Genomic DNA, 13,720 nt, shown 5'->3' with positions numbered 1-13,720 from the left:
TTTATTTGTTTTTTGAAACCCAGTTTGTAGATGTATTGCGTTTTACTGTATATTACAACATTTCAATATATATTTTAAGGTTTATGAAAACCAAACTGTCCTAGAGGAAAAACCTGGTTCAGTCCTTAATGCTCAAGTAATGTATAGCCTACCCAAAGTCATTGGAGAGGTAGATTCTAAATAATCCCTTTGCAAAATAAATAAACAAAACACCAATCTCTGTCAAGACCAACCATGGTCACCTGAGGTCCGGTTAGCAGCGGTGTTTACATTTAAGGCCTTATTCATATCCTGTATTACCAATTGGACAAAATGGGCTTCTAATTCGTTTAGGATCATTACAAGGTCTGTGTCCGTCTCATAGTGCCATCTAGTGTTGCTACATTGTCTTTCAAACTGTGAGTGATGAAAAGCAAAGATATGACAGAACAACTTTCCTCATTTCCATTCAAGGTGCAAAAAAACGGTGTCCTGTTTTTATCATGGTTCTTGAATGAATTTGTTATCCTCACTCCTCCTTTCCTTTCCTCTCCTCTTCTCTGTCCCCCTCTCCTTCTGCAGAATATGCAGAGTTCCTTCACTGTAAGGGGAAGAAGTTCACAGACTTCGATGAGGTTCGTGGGGAGATCGAGGCCGAGACGGACCGCATCACTGGGCAGAATAAGGGAATCTCACCTGTGCCAATAAATCTCAGGGTCTACTCCCCGCATGGTGAGGACACAGATCCTGCATCTTGGCACATGGGCATCTTGGCACATGGGCATCTTGGCACATGGGCAACTTGGCAGAACTACCATGGCGACACTCATAATACTTTGATTGTAGGAAAGAGTAGTTTAACTTTATCAAATGGAATACAAGTATCTTAATTCTATACACAGAGTTTGGTGAATCAAGTTTCCTTATTCCCTATTGGTCAAAACTGGCAACCAGTTTGATTGTATAGCAGGGCCCAAAGTTGGTTGTTGTATAGTGAGTCTCAATCAGGTACTATTAATTATATTATATAGTATTTTATTTTCAAGGTTAGTATCATTCATCGGATCTGATATCATATTTACAATCTCTCTCTGTCTCCACCTCTCTACCCTCTCCTCTCTCAACCCTCTCCCCTCTCCACACTCTCTTCCCCTTTACCCTCTACCCTCCCCTTCTATCTCCTCGGCCTTTCGCATCTCTCTCCTCTCTGTCCTCCCCTCTCTCCCTTTACCTCTCTCTCCCCTCTCTCCCCTAGTCCTGAATCTGACTCTGGTGGACTTGCCGGGGATGACCAAGGTCCCAGTAGGGGACCAGCCTGCGGACATTGAGCAGCAGATCAGAGACATGTTATATCAGTTTGTGACCAAGGACAACTGTCTGCTGCTGGCTGTTTCCCCGGCCAACTCTGATCTGGCCAACTCGGATGCCCTGAAGATTGCCAAAGAAGTGGACCCACAGGGTGGGTGAGGTTCACAAGAGGTTAAAGGCAGTAACTGTAGGCCTTCTGCTTTCATCTGTGCTCTCAGTATCATTCAACATCAAGTTGTGACAGAACAGTTAGACAAGGATGCAATTGAACCTACCTACAGCGCAGATCTGGACTTTGTTGTGTGTGTGTGTGTGTGTGTGTGTGTGACCAGGTCAGCGAACCATTGGTGTGATCACCAAGCTGGATCTGATGGATGAGGGGACTGACGCCAGAGAAATTCTGGAAAATAAGCTGCTCCCACTGCGAAGAGGTGAGACTACACACACACACACTGTCTCAGTGCTTCCCTCTTGTGGTTATCTAGTTGTGTTGCTCACTGCAGCAGTTGGAGAGAGAGAGAGAGAGAGAGAGAGAGAGAGAGAGAGAGAGAGAGAGAGAGAGAGAGAGAGAGAGAGAGAGAGAGAGAGAGAGAGAGAGAGAGAGAGAGAGAGAGAGAGAGAGAGAGAGAGAGAGAGAGAGAGAGAGATGAGAATGCAGAGAGAGAGAGAGAGAGAGAGAGGGATGAGAATGCAGAGAGAGAGAGAGATGAGAATGCAGAGAGAGAGAGATGAGAATGCAGAGAGAGAGAGATGAGAATGCAGAGAGAGAGAGATGAGAATGCAGCGAGTGAGAGATGAGAATGCAGTGAGTGAGAGAGAGAGAGAGATGAGAATGCAGAGAGAGAGAGAGAGAGAGAGAGAGATGAGAATGCAGAGAGAGAGAGAGAGAGATGAGAGAGAGAGAGATGAGAATGCAGAGAGAGAGAGAGATGAGAATGCAGAGAGAGAGAGAGAGATGAGAATGCAGAGAGAGAGAGATGAGAATGCAGAGAGAGAGAGAAGAGAATGCAGAGAGAGAGAGAGATGAGAATGCAGAGAGAGAGAGAGATGAGAATGCAGAGAGAGAGAGAGATGAGAATGCAGAGAGAGAGAGAGAGATGAGAATGAGAGAGAGAGAGAGATGAGAATGCAGAGAGAGAGAGAGATGAGATTGCAGAGAGAGAGAGATGAGATTGCAGAGAGAGAGAGATGAGATTGGAGAGAGAGAGAGAGATGAGATTGCTAAGATTGCAGAGAGGGAGAAAATGAAGAGAGAGCGAAGAAAAGAAAGGGAGAGAGAAAGGTGGACAATAACAATGTCTTGGTTTCAGTGACACATCTGGAAGAAACATCTGTTATTTTCTTTGCAATAAAATATATTTGTGGGAAACCCTAATGCAATCTGCTTATGTGTCGTTTTTCCACTGGCGCTTGGTTAGAACCCAGGCATGTGCTTCTGAACGTTTTCCATGTCCTTTGTCTCTACCTTCTCTGCTTCTGTCACTCTCCCGTGTCGGAAGGCCGCATGTTAAGCCACAAGCATATTTACAAGGCTATTGGCGTTCAGTCCAAAAGGTTATAGAGCAAGACATACTGCTTAACAGAGAAATGCATGAGAAAACTTAACTAGATGGGGATATGTGATCCCTCTTGCCCATGTGGCTGACATTCTTTATTTGTTTTCAGTCATAGCAGGATATGTAGGCATGTAGTACAATCGACAGCTGTTACAAATAACCATCCCACAATAGATTACTCTCCACACCTCCCCCAGAACTCCCCTCCTCCTTCGGCCCACTACCCAGTGTGGTAAACCCAGACAGGCAAACAAACAAGAAAATAAATCTCACCCACACAAAACACGAATAATAATTACCCTAAAAAACTTTGTTTTCAGTTTTTCTCCCCACAAAACAACATTGTGCCTATCTTTGCATCCTGATGTGTCCAGTATCAGCTGCCCTTGCTCTCTGTCCCAGGTTACATTGGTGTGGTGAACAGGAGTCAGAAGGACATAGATGGGAAGAAGGACATCACAGCGGCCATGGCTGCAGAGAGGAAGTTCTTCCTGACCCATCCTGGATACAGACACCTGGCTGAACGCATGGGCACCCCCTACCTACAGAAAACACTCAACCAGGTCAGTCCCCTACCTACAGAAAACACTCAACCAGGTCAGTCCCCTACCTACAGAAAACACTCAACCAGGTCAGTCCCCTACCTACAGAAAACAACCAGGTCAGTCCCCTACCTACAGAAAACACTCAACCAGGTCAGTCCCCTACCTACAGAAAACACTCAACCAGGTCAGTCCCCTACCTACAGAAAACACTCAACCAGGTCAGTCCCCTACCTACAGAAAACACTCAACCAGGTCAGTCCCCTACCTACAGAAAACACTCAACCAGGTCAGTCCCCTACCTACAGAAAACACTCAACCAGGTCAGTCCCCTACCTACAGAAAACACTCAACCAGGTCAGTCCCCTACCTACAGAAAACACTCAACCAGGTCAGTCCCCTACAGAAAACCTACAGAAAACACTCAACCAGGTCAGTCCCCTACCTACAGAAAACACTCAGAAAAACCAGGTCAGTCCCCTACCTACAGAAAACACTCAACCAGGTCAGTCCCCTACCTACAGAAAACACTCAACCAGGTCAGTCCCCTACCTACAGAAAACACTCAACCAGGTCAGTCCCCTACCTACAGAAAACACTCAACCAGGTCAGTCCCCTACCTACAGAAAACACCCAACCAGGTCAGTCCCCTACCTACAGAAAACACTCAACCAGGTCAGTCCCCTACCTACAGAAAACACACAACCAGGTAAATCCCCTACCTACAGAAAACACTCAACCAGGTCAGTCCCCTACCTACAGAAAACACTCAACCAGGTCAGTCCCCTACCTACAGAAAACACTCAACCAGGTCAGTCCCCTACCTACAGAAAACACTCAACCAGGTCAGTCCCCTACCTACAGAAAACACTCAACCAGGTCAGTCCCCTACCTACAGAAAACACTCAACCAGGTCAGTCCCCTACCTACAGAAAACACTCAACCAGGTCAGTCCCCTACCTACAGAAAACACTCAACCAGGTCAGTCCCCTACCTACAGAAAACACTCAACCAGGTCAGTCCCCTACCTACAGAAAACACTCAACCAGGTCAGTCCCCTACCTACAGAAAACACTCAACCAGGTCAGTCCCCTACCTACAGAAAACACTCAACCAGGTCAGTCCCCTACCTACAGAAAACACTCAACCAGGTCAGTCCCCTACCTACAGAAAACACTCAACCAGGTCAGTCCCCTACCTACAGAAAACACTCAACCAGGTCAGTCCCCTACCTACAGAAAACACTCAACCAGGTCAGTCCCCTACCTACAGAAAACACTCAACCAGGTCAGTCCCCAGGTCACCTACCAGAAAACACTCAACCAGGTCAGTCCCCTACCTACAGAAAACACTCAACCAGGTCAGTCCCCTACCTACAGAAAACACTCAACCAGGTCAGTCCCCTACCTACAGAAAACACTCAACCAGGTCAGTACAGAAAACCCAACCAGGTCACCTACAGAAAACACAACCAGGTCAGTCCCCTACCTACAGAAAACAACCAGGTCAGTCCCCTACCTACAGAAAACACTCAACCAGGTCAGTCCCCTACCTACAGAAAACACTCAACCAGGTCAGTCCCCTACCTACAGAAAACACTCAACCAGGTCAGTCCCCTACCTACAGAAAACACTCAACCAGGTCAGTCCCCTACCTCAACCACAGAAAACACTCAACCAGGTCAGTCCCCTACCTACAGAAAACACTCAACCAGGTCAGTCCCCTACCTACAGAAAACACTCAACCAGGTCAGTCCCCTACCTACAGAAAACACTCAACCAGGTCAGTCCCCTACCTACAGAAAACAACCAGGTCAGTCCCCTACCTACAGAAAACACTCAACCAGGTCAGTCCCCTACCTACAGAAAACACTCAACCAGGTCAGTCCCCTACCTACAGAAAACACTCAACCAGGTCAGTCCCCTACCTACAGAAAACACTCAACCAGGTCAGTCCCCTACCTACAGAAAACACTCAACCAGGTCAGTCCCCTACCTACAGAAAACACTCAACCAGGTCAGTCCCCTACCTACAGAAAACACTCAACCAGGTCAGTCCCCTACCTACAGAAAACACTCAACCAGGTCAGTCCCCTACCTACAGAAAACACTCAACCAGGTCAGTCCCCTACCTACAGAAAACACTCAACCAGGTCAGTCCCCTACCTACAGAAAACACACAACCAGGTCAGTCCCCTACCTACAGAAAACACTCAACCAGGTCAGTCCCCTACCTACAGAAAACACTCAACCAGGTCAATCCCCTACCTACAGAAAACACTCAACCAGGTAAATCCCCTACCTACAGAAAACACTCAACCAGGTCAGTCCCCTACCTACAGAAAACACTCAACCAGGTAAATCCCCTACCTACAGAAAACACTCAACCAGGTAAATCCCCTACCTACAGAAAACACTCAACCAGGTCAGTCCCCTACCTACAGAAAACACTCAACCAGGTCAGTTCCCTACCTACAGAAAACACACAACCAGGTCAGTCCCCTACCTACAGAAAACACACAACCAGGTCAGTTCCCTACCTACAGAAAACACACAACCAGGTCAGTCCCCTACCTACAGAAAACACTCAACCAGGTCAGTCCCCTACCTACAGAAAACACTCAACCAGGTCAGTCCCCTACCTACAGAAAACACACAACCAGGTCAGTTCCCTACCTACAGAAAACACTCAACCAGGTAAATCCCCTACCTACAGAAAACACTCAACCAGGTCAGTCCTCCTTTGTGTGTGTGTGTGTGTGTGTGTGTGTGTGTGTGTGTGTGTGTGTGTGTGTGTGTGTGTGTGTGTGTGTGTGTGTGTGTGTGTGGAGGGGAACACTAATACTTTCCTGATCACTTACTTACTTATTACTGGTTCAAATCCCTCAATCATTACCAAAGTGCATAGTAGGAATATTATTTTAGCGTTCACAATATGTATCTTTTCAGTTTATTTTTATAGCCTTCAGAGAAGTCTTCTACCAGATGAGTCATCCACATGACGCATTTTGATGCTTTCGCCGAGTTTATAATATCCACTAGAGATAAGGGAGTAGAACGGTAGTAGGCTGGTATGCTAGATCACTGTAATCTCTTCCTTCGCATGTCATAACCCACACTGAGGACCTTGCCCTCCGCAGCAACTGACCAATCACATCCGGGACACTCTGCCGGGGCTGCGGGCCAAGCTGCAGAGCCAGCTGCTGTCTATAGAGAAGGAGGTGGAGGAGTACAAGAACTTCAGACCTGACGACCCCTCCCGCAAGACCAAGGCCCTGTTGCAGTGAGTAGGACACACAAGTACGCACGATGGCATGCACGCAGACACGCACGCACGCACACGCACACACACACACACACACACACACACACACACACACACACACACACACACACACACACACACACACACACACACACACACACACACACACACACACACACACACACACACGTCTAACTCCCTTATCCCTGTATCCTTTACTCTCCAGGATGGTGCAGCAGTTCTCAGTGGACTTTGAGAAGCGTATCGAGGGTTCTGGGGACCAGATCGACACAGCAGAGCTGTCAGGCGGGGCCAAGATCAACCGCATCTTCCACGAGCGCTTCCCCTTCGAGCTGGTCAAGGTGTGTGTACTGTACTGTATGTGTGTGTCTCTTACCAGGGCCCCCGCTCTCCTAACTCTTGAGACAGACAGGGCTGTGGATCGACCCCAAACCAGAGACATTATTATAATTACAATAATTATTATTTGTTTAAAAAAATATATTTTTTACTTTCACCCTTTTTCTCCCCAATTTCGTGATATCCAATTGGTAGTCTTGTCTCATCGCTGCAACTCCCCTACGGACTCGGTAGAGACGAAGGTCGAGAGCCGTGCGTCCCCCGAAACACGACCCTGCCAAGCCGCACTGCTTCTTGTCACAATGCACGCTTAACCCGGGACCAATGTGTCGGTGGAAACAACGTTCTGCTGGCGACCGAAGTCAAATTGGAGGCGCCCGGCCCGCCAAAAGGAGTCGCTAGAGCGCGATGGGACAAGGAAATCTCAGCCGGCCAAACCCTCCCCTAACCCGGACAACGCTGGGCCAATTGTGCGCCACCTCATTGGTCTCCCGGTCACGGCTGGCTGTGACACAGCCTGGGATTGAATCTGGGTCTGTAGTTACGCCTCAAGCACTGCGATGCAGTGCCTTAGACCACTGCACCACTCGGGAGGCACAACCCAGAGACTTTATGAGGAAAACATTCTTCCCTCCCTCCCTCCCTCCCTCCCTCCCTCCCTCCCTCCCTCCCTCCCTCCCTCCCTCCCTCCCTCCCTCCCTCCCTCCCTCCCTCCCTCCCTCCCTCCCTCCCTCCCTCCCTCCCTCCCTCCCTCCGTCACAGTAAAACATTCTGTTTGGCCTTGGCCACAGGATCTGGGCCTGCTGTGGCCAGACTACAGTCTCAGTCGTTAAACATCGCACAGTCAGACTGTCTGTCATCATAAACTCATGGTATAGCTGTGTCATATCAAATGATTAACAGAGGTGTCAGACTGAATGGAATAACCAAGCAGTGTTAGTACTTAGTCTGAAGGTTTGTTGTTGTTGTAAATTTGCTCCCGTGAAGAATATTCTGTTCGCTGTTCAGAGCCACTCAATGGATACAAGGGACCTTCCATCTCTATCTATGTGGTATCTGCTGTGCGTCGGAGGCGTGTGCTCACTATTTAACGCGCGTGTGTGTGTGTGTCCTTTCTGTGTCCGTACAGATGGAGTTTAACGAAAAGGAGCTTCGCAAGGAGATCAGCTACGCCATTAAGAACATCCACGGCATTAGGCAACGTCCTTTCTCCCCATCCCCCTCTCCCTCCCCTGTCCTCGCCCGCCTGGGTCGCGGCTGTGGGCCAGGCCAGCTCTAATCGCCGTCACCCATCTGATCACAAAGACCTCGAGACACATTGACCGCAGACATGCACCCAGCATGCTGTCGCATACTGATGTTATCAGAAACAGACGTGGAGGGATTTGTGATTAGATCTGTGACCGCTGGTTGGATTGGTATCTTTCTCCCGCTCCTTGCCCTGCCCCCGTGTCCACCTGTCTGTATCTTGTATGTATGACTGTCTGTCTGTTGAAGCCCTAGCCTGATATGCCAGTCAGGTGTGACCTCGCTCACGTTTGACCCGTCCCATGACAACGCCCTGTCTTTTACGTAGGTCCCAGAGCGATATAAATCAGAATCATCCGACAGTGACGTCATCGCTATTCAGGAAGTGAACCTGTTGAAATGAACCTGTTGAAAGTCCCCCTTCTTCCTCCCACTCCACCTCCCACAGTGAAGCTAGAAGGAAGTCTTCAAGAACAGGGGGTGGTTTGAGCTATGTAGCAGAATACATGATCCTGGTGACCTACTGCCAAGAAAACAAACTAACTTAAACTATGAACAATTGTTTTTGCTTCGTGCATACAGTTTCCCTCAGAAAAGCTCCAAAATCTAAATTTGCTTGAGCTTGGAACAGTATTGCTGTTTGTCTGCATTTCCTTGTCACATTTCCTTTGTGAAAGCAAAATGGCTGCAAACCTGTTCTGACAGTGAGGGTGAGCTCGACCCGGTCAGTGATTCTGAAGGAGGGGGATGGTGAAAGGAAACCGTTCCAAGAGAATTGAGACATTATGGTGTAGTGGTATAGGGATTCCAAAAGTAATGGCGTCATCTGGGTGAGTCCTATGCTGTAATATGTGGGCAACACTATTCACATACTGTATAGCAGGGTCTCCACCTGGCGACACGGGGGTTTTATTTCCCCCCTCAAAGATGACTGAAAAGTTATCATTATTTTTTGCTGGGTTGGGGAGACTGTAAAAACCCCATCAAATTAGATTTTTATTCAGGATATATGTTCAAAAGTACTCCCACACCAAAGAGAGATATACTGTATGTGATCGTGTACAAATGTTGGCGAGGTTTGAAATGGTCATGTTTTTTGGGCTTCTTGCGGTCAATTTGCAGTGTACAAATGAATAATCATTCTGTTCTGGCCCCCTGACCATCCGCTCAAGAACAAATCATCCCATAGCAGAATCTAGTTGACGATCCCTGCTGTATAGTAATAATGAGAAACCTTCTGTTCTTTAAGTTCAGTTGTGCTTTTATCGAACTAGCTCAATATTTCCCCCAAACCATGATGTGATGATTTAGCTTCGTTTTTAATACTGTTTTTTGTTGAAATTTATAATCTGTCTTTATCTTGCTGTGCATGATTCTTCTTTATGCTTTATGTGGAAGGGGTTCATGAGGAGGAATTTATTTCCAAGTAACACTATTCTCTCTGCCTGACCTCCTCCTCCTCCTCCTCCTCCTCCTCTTCCTCCTTCTTTCTCTTTTTTCCCACTTTTTTGAACCTGTCGCTCGTTTTCTCTCTACCGGGCAGAACTGGCCTCTTCACCCCGGACATGGCCTTTGAGACCATTGTGAAAAGGCAGATCGGCAAGATCAAAGAGCCCTGCCAGAAATGTGTGGACATGGTCATTTCTGAGCTAGTCAATACCGTTAGGCAGTGTACTCAGAAGGTAAACGCACACGGTGGAGAGCGACACTATGGTTTCATCTCTCCCTCCCACCAAAACCTTCTGCTATGTCATCCCTGTTATCATATCACCTGTTTTCCCGGGTTGGGACAGTAGGGGGCGTACTAGGGTAGTTGGGGTATTGTGAGGGACTGCCTGCCTACCGCTTTGGATGGGGTGGCTTGGCAAAGTGGCAATCGCATGGCCATGTTAGAGAACTGTGCTGGGTATAGAAGGGGTGTGGATGCTGCTGAGTTGCTGCTCTGTGGCTACATGTCAAGGGTAGCAACTTTTGACACAGGAGTAAGGATGAAAATGATCAAATTGACATTCAGAATCAAATTAACGGTCAAATGAACACATCTTAAGATGTTTAATTTATGTTAAGTCACAGGTGACTGAGTTCCTTTTAGCAGTGGATAAATCATTTTCAATGCCTTGAGTGTCACATCAAAGTGTCACTCCACTGTTGTCCCTGGCAGCCATGTTGGGTGACCTCAGCATCCAGACTTCCTGCTTGTGAGACCGGAGGCTGTGCACCTGCAGCAGACAGGAGCCATGACAATGTGAAGATCTGGATGATTACCAAGGGCCAAGGTCAGCTTTAGAGGGCCCTTTAGGGCCACACTCAGCCAAAGGGGCCCCAGTGGTTTTAATACCAGTGGTCTTAATTCCACTGTGACCAGGCCATGTTATGGAATGTGGCCTGACCACAGTGACTCCGAGACAGCGGAATAACAAACGCTGTGACCCTGCTCTGTGTGGTCAGCTGGGGGATAGATGGAGATAGGGGGAAAGGGAGAAGAGGATGAAGATTTAGGGTCAGGTAGAGAGGAAGAGCAAGGTGCTTCGTCTGGGGTGTTGGGTGCACAGCTACGGTCTGGCATGGCTCATAACTCAGAGCTGTTGGCCGGTGGAATGGTGCAGGCTGTATTTTCTCTCTCTCTCTCTCTCTCTCTCTCTCTCTCTCTCTCTCTCTCTCTCTCTCCCTCCCTTTCTGGATAGAGGGATAGACCTCAGCGCTGGCCTCTTTAGAATGGCTTCAAGGGAAACCAAATGTCTCACTTGCCTTTTATTCCCTCTTTACTGTTTACCCACCTCCCCCTGACCTGTCACTATCCCCTCTTTTTCATCTGTCTCTCAATCTGTCATCCCTCTTTTTTTCCTCCTTATACGTTCTCTCCTCCTCTATGTGGCCCTTTGGTGTTATGCTTTCGCCTCTCTATCTCTCTCTCTGCTTTGACCTGCTCTCTATCCCTCCTTTTGTTGGTCCTCTCTCTCCCCCGTCACCACCTCCTCTCTACAGGACGGGCCTGTTCACTCCTGACCTGGCCTTTGAGGCCATAGTGAAAAAGCAGATCCAAAAGCTGAAGGAACCCTCATTGAAGTGTATAGATATGGTAGTGAGCGAACTCACCTCCACCATACGAAAGTGTAGTGACAAGGTAACCAAGGAACCGAGCCACGTTCGGAGTCTGACTTTTAGAGGTAGGGACAGACCGATGGTTGGACTACAAATCGGAAGCAAATTAACAATTCAAATAATTGATCTATAGTGGTTAGTGTTGTAGCTATATGCTTTCTGTTTGGTCGAATAAGAGGCAAAAATAACCATTTGATTGTAACGATTCTCAACATCGTCTGATGAGGAATATGAGAGATCGGACCAAAATGCAGAGTGGTATGTGTCCATGTTAAATTTATTGCAACTGAACACAAAATAACAAACGTGAAACAACGAAAATCGAAACAGTCCTGCAAGATGGCACAACACAAAACAACTACCCACAAACACAGGTGGGAACAGGCTACCTAAGTATGGTTCTCAATCAGAGACAACGATTGTCTGATCGTGTCTGACTGTATTTATTTAGTTTGACATACACTACCGGTCAAAAGTTTTAGAACACCTACTCATTCAAGGGTTTTTCTTTATTTTTACTATTTTCTTAATTGTAGACATCAAAACTATGAAATAACACAATTGGAATTATGTAGTAACCAAAAAAGTGTTAAACATTTTACCCCCTACCTTGTCACAACACAACTGATTGGCTCAAAAGAGAGGCTCATTAAGAAAGAAAGAAATTCCACAAATACATTTTTAAGAAGGCACACCTTTTAATTGAAATGCATTCCAGGTGACCACCTCATGAAGCTGGTTGAGAGAATGCCAAGAGTGTGCAAAGCTGTCATCAAGGCAAAGGGCCTCAAATCTAAAATATATTTTGATTTGTTTAACACTTTTTTTGGTTACTAAATGATTCCATATGTGCTATTTCGTAGTTTTGATGTCTTCACTATTATTCTACAATGTAGAAAATAGTAAAAATAAAGAAAAACCCTTGAATGAGTAGGTTTTCTAAAAACGTTTGACTGGTAGTGTATACCTTCCCGTTATAGAATGCACAGTAAGCCACACAGCTAAGAAATCATTTCATAGTTTGTCTTTGTCAGTCAGTCTCTTCGTTCATACTCCTTATTCCTCAGTTTTCTCTTCTCCTCTTTTTGTATTGTGGTGTGATATTAGTGTTTGACGTTTATCTGCAAATGTGCCTGGCCCTCTTACATATTTGTTTCCAAATGACAAAGAACAAGACTCGGTGTTGGCTCTGAGCCAGCTACATAGCAGATTTAAATAGTTGTTTTTCTTCAAACATGCCATTCCATTTATGCAATGATGGCATCCTAAAAATGATGAATACTCTGTCTGACTCAGAAGACCGACTACCATTTTTTCAAAGCAGAGTCAACTCACCCATTGGTGACAATATACAGTGACATTTATTTACTGTGTACTGACTTTGTAAGCTTGGCAAATGCAAAAGACAGATGGTGGTCACTTACGGTCAAAAGAGGAGTCCTTTCAACACATGAAAGGATTCAAACATGTATTGTCATGTTCAGCCAGATACACTGCCCTCAGAAAGTATTCACACCCCTTGACCTTTTCCACTTTCTGTTGTGTTACAGTCTGAATTTAAAATGGATTGAACTGATATGTTGTGTCACTGACCTACGTAATGTCAAAATGGAATTATGTTTTTACAAATGTTTACAAATTAATTCAAAATGAGAAGCTGAAATGTAAATGTCTTGAGTAAGTAAGTATTCAACCCTTTTGTTATGGCAAGCGTAAATAAGTTCAGGAGTAAAAATGTTCATGGACTCACTTTGTGTGCAATAATAGCATTTAAAATTATTTTTAAATGACTTCTCCATCTCTGTACCCCACACATACTGTAAGGTCCCTCAATCGAGCAAAGAATTTCAAGCACAGATTCAACCACAAAGACCAGGGAGGTTTTCCAATGCATCGCAAAGAAGGGCACCGACTGGTAGATGGGTAAAAATAAAAACATTGAATATCCCTTTGAGCCTGTACATAAGTCTGTACAGAATACAAATATTCCAAAACATACGTCCTGTTTGAAGTAAGGCACTTAAGTAATACTGCAAAAAATTCACTTTTTGTCCTGAATATATAGCGCTATGGTTTGAGGCAAATCCAACACAACACATCACTGAGTACCACTCTTCATATTCTCAAGCACGGTAGTGGTTGCATCATGTTATGGGTATGCTTGTCATCGGCAAGGACTAGGGAGTTATTTGTGGAGTGGGATGAAAATGAACAGAGTAGAACTAAGCACAGGCAAAATCCTGGAGGAAAACTTCTGCTTTCCAACAGGCACTTGGAGACAAATTCACCTTTTAGCTGGACAATTATCTAAAAACAAGGCAATACAAAGGAGTTGCTAACCAAGACGGCATTGAATGTTCC

The 13,720-nt window shown here is 46.1% G+C and overlaps 1 protein-coding gene across 6 annotated transcripts in view; it reads left to right on the top strand.

Moving 5' to 3' along the window:
* The window catches only part of dnm1a (dynamin 1a), a 113,076-nt gene that overhangs the window by 42,466 nt on the left and 56,890 nt on the right, over positions 1-13,720 (top strand). For all 6 annotated transcript variants that reach the window (XR_010456341.1, XM_064972086.1, XM_064972084.1 and 3 more), the window contains exons 3-10: positions 562-711; positions 1,235-1,438; positions 1,620-1,718; positions 3,246-3,406; positions 6,525-6,667; positions 6,876-7,011; positions 8,139-8,206; positions 9,801-9,939. Coding sequence is in view for 5 of the 6 variants with exons in the window: in XM_064972086.1 (XP_064828158.1) it covers positions 562-711; positions 1,235-1,438; positions 1,620-1,718; positions 3,246-3,406; positions 6,525-6,667; positions 6,876-7,011; positions 8,139-8,206; positions 9,801-9,939 (1,100 nt within the window). In the remaining variant the exon portion in view is untranslated. The remainder of the gene's footprint in view (positions 1-561; positions 712-1,234; positions 1,439-1,619; positions 1,719-3,245; positions 3,407-6,524; positions 6,668-6,875; positions 7,012-8,138; positions 8,207-9,800; positions 9,940-13,720) is intronic.

Source organism: Oncorhynchus masou, chromosome 8 (assembly GCF_036934945.1).
Source record: "Oncorhynchus masou masou isolate Uvic2021 chromosome 8, UVic_Omas_1.1, whole genome shotgun sequence".
Lineage (NCBI taxonomy): Eukaryota > Metazoa > Chordata > Actinopteri > Salmoniformes > Salmonidae > Oncorhynchus > Oncorhynchus masou.
The sequence above is the reverse complement of the archived record's forward strand: the minus strand, read 5'-3'. Positions and strand labels throughout refer to the sequence as shown.